Here is a 7159-nt window from a genome sequence, read left to right as displayed (position 1 = left end):
GGAGGATCCCCTATCTATACCATTAGGTGAGGGATCGAGGTGAGCCAGTTATGGATCATGTTGAGGTAGGCCAGACTCCGAGATAGTTACTCAGATGGGTACCAACGTGGACGAGTATAGTCTCGCAATGGCCATGTGCATTCACAGACACCCCGACCTTTCGAGTCTCAAGTTGGTGGGGTTGATGAGAACCCTGAGTTGTCAGGTTCCAGTACTGTCAGTGGTGATGATGATGGTGATGGTGGTGATGGTGGTGGTAGTAACGATGGTAATGGGGATGATGGGGTGATGGGGGTATGCACGAGAGGTATCACTACCCAGAGCTGGAGACAGAGCCTGAGCTTATGCCTGAGCCAATGCACTTGACAGGAGAGATTCAGTACACTAATGCCACACAGGATGAGGACTATGGTGGACTTGCCTACAGGAGAGGCTCACATCACTGATCCACACCATCAGTTAGGGAGCAGCAAGATAGCATGGATGACACAATCAGGAGCTTGACTGACGGTATTGGAGGCATAAGTATGAAGAGTGGTATTCATGGGGAGCAGTGGCGTGCACCATCATCCATATATGGCACGGGGAGCAGTGGTTCTGAGTAAGTCACTATACTAGGTATGGTCAGTTTGGGCAGGCCAGGTTTTCATCATCATTACCCTCTGCTTATGAGTATGAGGGTCAGCCACACACTGGGTCAGGTTTTGTGGAAAGCATCTTTGGGTTCCCAGACCCCCAGCCATACATGTTGGTGCCGATTCCGGTTTCATGGGCACCATCTAGTAGTGATGGCTCTCGATCGAGTTCTTTACGTTTCGGAGATATATACACTAGGTTAGGGTACCTCTAGTACGTTTATGATTCCATTTATAAGGCTGTTGTGGACGACTACGAGCGTTACTTCCAACATAATATGTCATGGCCAACGTTTGTGATTCAATCAGAGCAGAGCTTGATTCAACAACAACAACATGGTCCTTTTTATTTCAGTACTAGCTACTAGGATCCTAGTACTCTAGGATGAATGGGCTTCATCCACTTGTATTTGTTTAATCTATGTCTCTTTCAAGGTTTCTAACAATTATTAACAAACCATGTATGATTATGAATATGATGTCTAATGCATTAAATGGTTTATGGTACCTCTATTTTAATTATATAAGTTCCAAATATTGTGTGGAATAGCCTAGGGTTGAGCTCACCTACGCTGTAAACTACAGACCTAGGGTCCGAAGTCGAAGTAACATTTTGGGTTTGAATTTGTAAAACCTAATGTTTCCACTGTGTTTAAAAGGCCTAAAATAGGGTGGATGTCAAGTTTCAGGATTTATCTTGGATGGCCCACCAAAACCCATCACCGAGTCTTGATGAGAGAAAAATACACCAACTCGCCAAGATCTCGGTAGAACTCGGTTACGTGGCTGGAAACCAGTGGCGAAACCGAGTCCTAAAACCTTGCTGGGAATCTAGATTCTGTTCAATAAACAGTTGTTCATGTTCTCTGCTTAATGTTTGTTTTAGTAATAGAAAATATAAGGAGTGCACCGAGAATTTTATTGTTTTGGGTTGAGGAGGTTGGCAAATGATACAAAAAAAGGACACTAGTACAACCCAATCGTAAGTTGAGAGATTCTGGATTTCATGGCCTTTTCTCCAGTCTGGGCTTTGGGGCTCGAAGCTCAAAAGAAAAATGGAGTGAAATTAAGATACGACAAGGGGAAAAGGAAACCAATAATAATAATAATAATGAATAAAAGAAGAGAGATCGCGTACCTAATCTCTCCAAAGTGCAGAATCCAAAACGCATTGTTTCGTTTCATTTGAGACTTGAGAGAGTGCGAGAGCAAACGAAACGAGATTCTGCAACAGCTAACTAGAACTACCACTTTAGTTAAGTAAATCGCAGCCTTAAAGGTGAGCAGGTCCCTAACGTTTGGAAAAGGAAAGTAAAGTTGCAGAGGGATTGAAGGAACCGGGGGAGGAATAGACAGAGGATGGGGCAGTAGGAGTAGTGCGTCAACTGAGGATGCGACGCCAGATTGCACGTTGCACCGGTGGTCGGAGCCACCGGACGGGGCAGCAGGGTGTTATTCGTCGACATTCTCACTCGTCTCTCCCTCGAGTCCTCGCCTAGACCCTCAACGATAAAAACCCCTGTCGGACGGGGCCAGCAAGGCGTTACCCGTAATTTTGGTGTTTTTTCCGTGCCGAATTATTCGGATAAAATTCAGGTCATCCAAATTTTCACGCACGGTTAAGAAGATCGCGAAATTTTCATTTTTTGACTCGGATTTAATCGAATAATTCGTCTTATTTTTTTATAAACATAATTCATTTTATTCAGATTAGCGGAAAAAATAATTCATGAATTATTTGACGAATTAAATAACCATGATGTGGAGGCATGGAGGAGAGGAGAGGAGAGGAACCAATGAGAATCATTTAGGTTGGTTTTTAAATGTTTAAATATTGATTTGATTCAATAATTCTCATCTCAAATAGATCTTGAACTTAAATCAATAGGGGGTGAACCCCACCCGGGGTAGTGTGGTCGGGCAGTGGTAGGGTGGTCACGTACCCTCTCCTTATTTGAGGAACTTGGGGAAATGGATCTGCCTAAGAAATGGAGCAGATAATGATCCGGGGTAGGGGGGAGAGAGCAGGTGGGTGGCAGTGGTAGTCTAAGAGTGTTTGCAGAGATAAAGGTAGGGTGTGGTTGCAGACGAGGGAGTGGTTGGGAGTTGTACCTTCATCGGAGGAAGAAGATGGAAAAGAAAAAGGAGAGAGAAATATAAATATTTAAATCCCGTACCATCCCTTTTTTTATAATAATTTCGAATGCTTGACCATGTTTGGTATCGGTTTTGAACCAATTCAGTTTGATCGTTTATCGGTTTGGTTTAATGGGCTATTAGCATGCTGCTATCTATTCAGATCTGGTTTTATATAGAAAATATCGTTTGTGTATTTTCTGGGTTTTTTCGGTTTTTATAAGGTTTGTTTTCAATCTCCATTGGTTTCGATTTCTATCAGTTTCATAAAAACCATAATGATACAGATTTGGTTCGGTCCAAACTAAACTGATCAATTTAATTGATCCAACCGGTTCAATTTGAAATTTGACACCACTATCTACAGCTAAAGGCACACACCGGCAGACAGGGGAATTCATAACGTTGTTCTCTTAAAACTGTTTTTAAAACTATTAACCCAAATTAAGTATATCATTTCCCTTATTTTCTTATGCTAAAGATAGACCTAACATTGATTAATGAGTCAAAAATAAGATGAGATTAATTTTTTTAAAAATAAACCTAAAGGTGAGTAAAAGAATATATTAAAGAATGAGTCCAAAATAAGATACATTAAATTTTTTATTTTTTATTTACCAAAGGTCAGTAAAAGAATATATTAAAGAATGATGATTTACAGGATTAACGTCTAGGCACATGCCAGACGGAAAAATAATACAAAGAAGACTTGGGATATATTTTTTTCCCCTCCAATTACCTATTCGGTCCAGTTCCCCCCAGTGCCTGTAGTAAGAGGGGGGCGCAATGACCACCCTACCCTTGCCTGATCACTCTACCTGGGTAGGATCCACCTCCCCCCCCCCCTTTATTACAGGCACTTGGGGGAATTGGGCCAGCCCGGGAACTGGAGAAGATAATTTTTCGAAGACTCGTACCTCCGCTTGTGACATTGCCATCAACAGAGCACAAGATAAAAATGTGTAGATCTCCATCACTCTCAAAAATATAAAATTTCTTTAGAATAGTTTAGATTTTTATTCTTTTTCTTATGTAAATTTGCCAATAAAGCATAGAATTTGCATAGCTTTTTTTTTTTAATAAGAAAAGAATTTGAATAGCTATATATTACAAAATGGGTTTAATAAAATCTCTTTCCTTTTGTAATGTCGTTTTTATCCAAAGTAGCTCAATGAAACCCTACGAAGGATTTGCACTTAGGCCTTGTTTGGAAAAATGAATAAGCACAGTGAATCAACATGGCTAATTGAAGTCCTAATGACCGATCTTATCTTCATTAATTTTCCGGGCATATTGTTCATCCCCACGAGCAGTGTGTTGTATTTTCAAAAGAATCATGAAGATCACGAGATTGAAAAAAATTGAAGGATTAATTAAGGTAATTAAACCAGAAGGCCAAGAAGCAAAACTGCTAGTGGCAAATTAGACCAACAAGCAGCTAGCCAATAGGTGTACTCTGCTTCATGTGTACATAATAAGATCACATGGTATAAGCCTGCCTAGCTAGAAGAGATAATAATTAGGAATTAGTTAAGTGTATCTCTTTAGTAAGGGCGTTCTCCAATGTAATTCCCAGGAGGGTAATAGCTACAGACGGACAAGTAAGCATTATTGGAGCATTTGACGGAACCGCAGCCGAGTTGTTGGGAATTCTTCCACACAACCTGGGTGTAGTGCCCGCACATCTTGCCATTGACGCAGGTGTTGGTGGCATAGTCGTAGTCTCTCTTCTCATCTACCCATGCCTTCACGGCAGCTGCGGCAGTCTCTAACTCAGCTGACCCTGAGGCCCAGTAGAGGTTCTCCCCATATGGTCCTTGCGAGTGTACGAGTTGGCAATCCCCAGATCTCTGATCCGCATATCTCTGCGCGTATCCTGCCACCGTCTCATTCCATGTCAAAGGCCCTAACCCCAATGACTTACGTACTACATTGTGCTGGTACGCCATTTCCTTCCCCAAGTTTGTCTGACTGCTTGTCTGGCCCTGGGTGTGTGCTACAGGAGAAATATTGTGTACTACAGAAGGAACACGGGCCCCAAAGTGTGTATGGCCGTCTACTAAAAGAGGGATACGGCCCTCGACCAGCACCAACGTGGTACCACACAACATCAAGCCAATAGGTAGCAGCAATAGTTGAGGTAACGAAAGGGTCGAGGGAGCCATATATGATGTTCTTCAATTGTCTTTCACAATTAACTGATCGATGAGTCTTTGGTCCTCCCCCACCAAATTCCACCATATTATATAGTTGCTGACAGTAACAAGAAGTTTCTTAAAGAGGAGGTCGCAGTGAGGAAGTTCCAACCAGTTACCACTAAGTTTAGATTGCTATTTTAAGATCAAAGTTGTTCTGTTGTTCCAGGTCGTTGATGCATGTCAGTTTGTAATCTTTATCCATTTCATGTTGTAACTCGATTAAAACACAAGTAAAAGTTTTTTTTTGCTGTCATTTACACCATAAAACACTAAACAATATCTCAATACAGAAAAATTTCAATACAAAATGTACAAAGCATTTACAGATTTCTATATAATTGACAGCTGCCACGAATTCATAAGCTATCCTTGGCGTTGTACAGCTCACCAATGACCAAACAAAAATTGTCAAATAAGCGAATTTTTCTCCTCTCAGGTTCTCTGTCCGGTCAGGTGCACATATTCCTTTCATAGGAGGGCGTAAATGACGATCTCACCCCAACGCTTCCCAATGCTTAAAATATGACAGAATCTAACGTAGGAATCTTAAAGCGCTGGCCCCAATCTGTTTCATCCCAAGTCTTGACATCCGAATAATTATCACCTTCAATTCGCAGGTACCTCCAATTCCTTCAATTCCTCTAATAGGGGGAGTGGATCCCACCTTGGGCAGTGTTTTCGGGCAGGCGGTAGGATGATCATTTCTGCCCCCATGTGAAGAATTGGAGGGGGCAGCGAATTGGAGGAGATAACGATTCCTTGAAACCCTGTCCAGATTGGCACTGTGGGCCCTCCTCCACTTCTAATTGGGCTAAAATCAGGCACACTATCACTGGGATGGGCATTTATTAGAATTCCACCCAAGTCCAAACTTCACAGTGGGCCAGTGGCCCATTCCAATAATCTCATCTGAGATAAAAATGCCAGAGTTTGAACTTTGAAGCCGTATTTGAGACGGAAAATTATCACCTCCAGTTTGTTGACCGGCCCAGTTCCCCAGTTCCTCTAATAGGGGGATGGTGGACCCCACCCGGGCAGGGTGTTTGGGCATGGGTAGAGAGGTCATTTCAGCCTCCCTTTGTTAGAGGAACTGGGGAACTGAGCCAGGCAGCCAACTAGAGGTGATAAAGATCCTATTTGAGACGACGTTGGGGCTATCGGGCGTCCAAGGTTTCGATTGAGTGGAGGTTTCATTGAATTAGAAATTAAAATTAAATTTAACATTAAAATTTAAAACACACTTTTTTGATACAAAGTATCTCCCCTTTTAAAAAAAATTGAGAGGTTTTTTTGGGGTTTTGAAACTCCTTTTAAAACTATTAACCCAAATTAATTATATCAGGTCCCTTTATTTTTTTATGCAGAGCACAAGACAAAAATGTCTTGACTTGAGGATCATTAAATGATATGCAAGTGAATTTGTACTTCTAGAGTGCTCTCATGCTCTGCAAGCATGATTTGTTTCTTATGTGATAATGAGATCTATAGTAAACCCAAATGATCCCTTTTATTCTGAGGATAAATGGTGGTGCTTAAATGCCAAAAACGGAATCCTCACTACTAAATTTGTTGTTCGTTATCTTACCTCAAATTCTAGTAATTTGTCTGCTGTTGAACTACATTGGTAGAAGTTCTTTTGAAAAATTCAAATTCATAAGTTTTTCTTCTAGCGTTTGCTAAATGTAGAAATTCCTACTAAGGCTACTCTATCAAAATGGATTCAGATTGACTTCTCATGTGCTCTTTGTGAAAATGGTGTTAAATCCTCATGGCACCTTTTCATATCTTGTGATTGGGTTAAACACATCTGGGTAGCAAGACTTTTGGGATTAAGAACTGATTCCTTGGCATTTGATAGTATTAAGACTTTATCCTTGTTTTTTTATTCTCTTCTCATGTCGGACAAACAATTGATTTTTTGGGTTTTTGGTGTGTTTTTTATAACTTGTTATTTTATCTAGACAGCTAGAAATAGGATGATTCACGCCTCACAATTGGCTGATCCATTATGGGTGATCCGTTGCACTAAAAAATGGATCACATATCAGAATTTACTCTCCCCCCCCCCCCCCCGGTCATTTTCTTCCCTGGTTGTAATGGATGTTATTGAACCTATCTCGCTTAGGAATTACTGCTTTCAACTACCCATGCTCAACTTTCCTGTTTTGATATGTGTAGGATACTATATTA

At 41.1% G+C, this 7159-nt stretch overlaps 1 protein-coding gene across 1 annotated transcript; it reads right to left on the bottom strand.

Annotated features, from left to right (window-relative positions):
• Nucleotides 1-4315: 4315 nt before the first annotated feature.
• Nucleotides 4316-4720, bottom strand: LOC122658984 (pathogenesis-related protein 1A-like). Its single transcript, XM_043854152.1, has one exon. The coding sequence runs from the start codon at nucleotides 4718-4720 to the stop codon at nucleotides 4316-4318; it is 405 nt and encodes a 134-aa protein (XP_043710087.1).
• Nucleotides 4721-7159: the final 2439 nt, after the last annotated feature.

This window comes from Telopea speciosissima, chromosome 4 (genome assembly GCF_018873765.1).
Source record: "Telopea speciosissima isolate NSW1024214 ecotype Mountain lineage chromosome 4, Tspe_v1, whole genome shotgun sequence".
Classification (NCBI taxonomy): Eukaryota; Viridiplantae; Streptophyta; class Magnoliopsida; order Proteales; family Proteaceae; genus Telopea; species Telopea speciosissima.
Note: the sequence above shows the minus strand (reverse complement) of the source record. Positions and strands in the feature narration are given on the sequence as shown.

Bases quoted from the DNA above. Each gene is read 5' to 3' on its own strand.
- LOC122658984 (XM_043854152.1), bottom strand. From the start codon at position 4,720: ATGGCGTACCAGCACAATGTAGTACGTAAGTCATTGGGGTTAGGGCCT.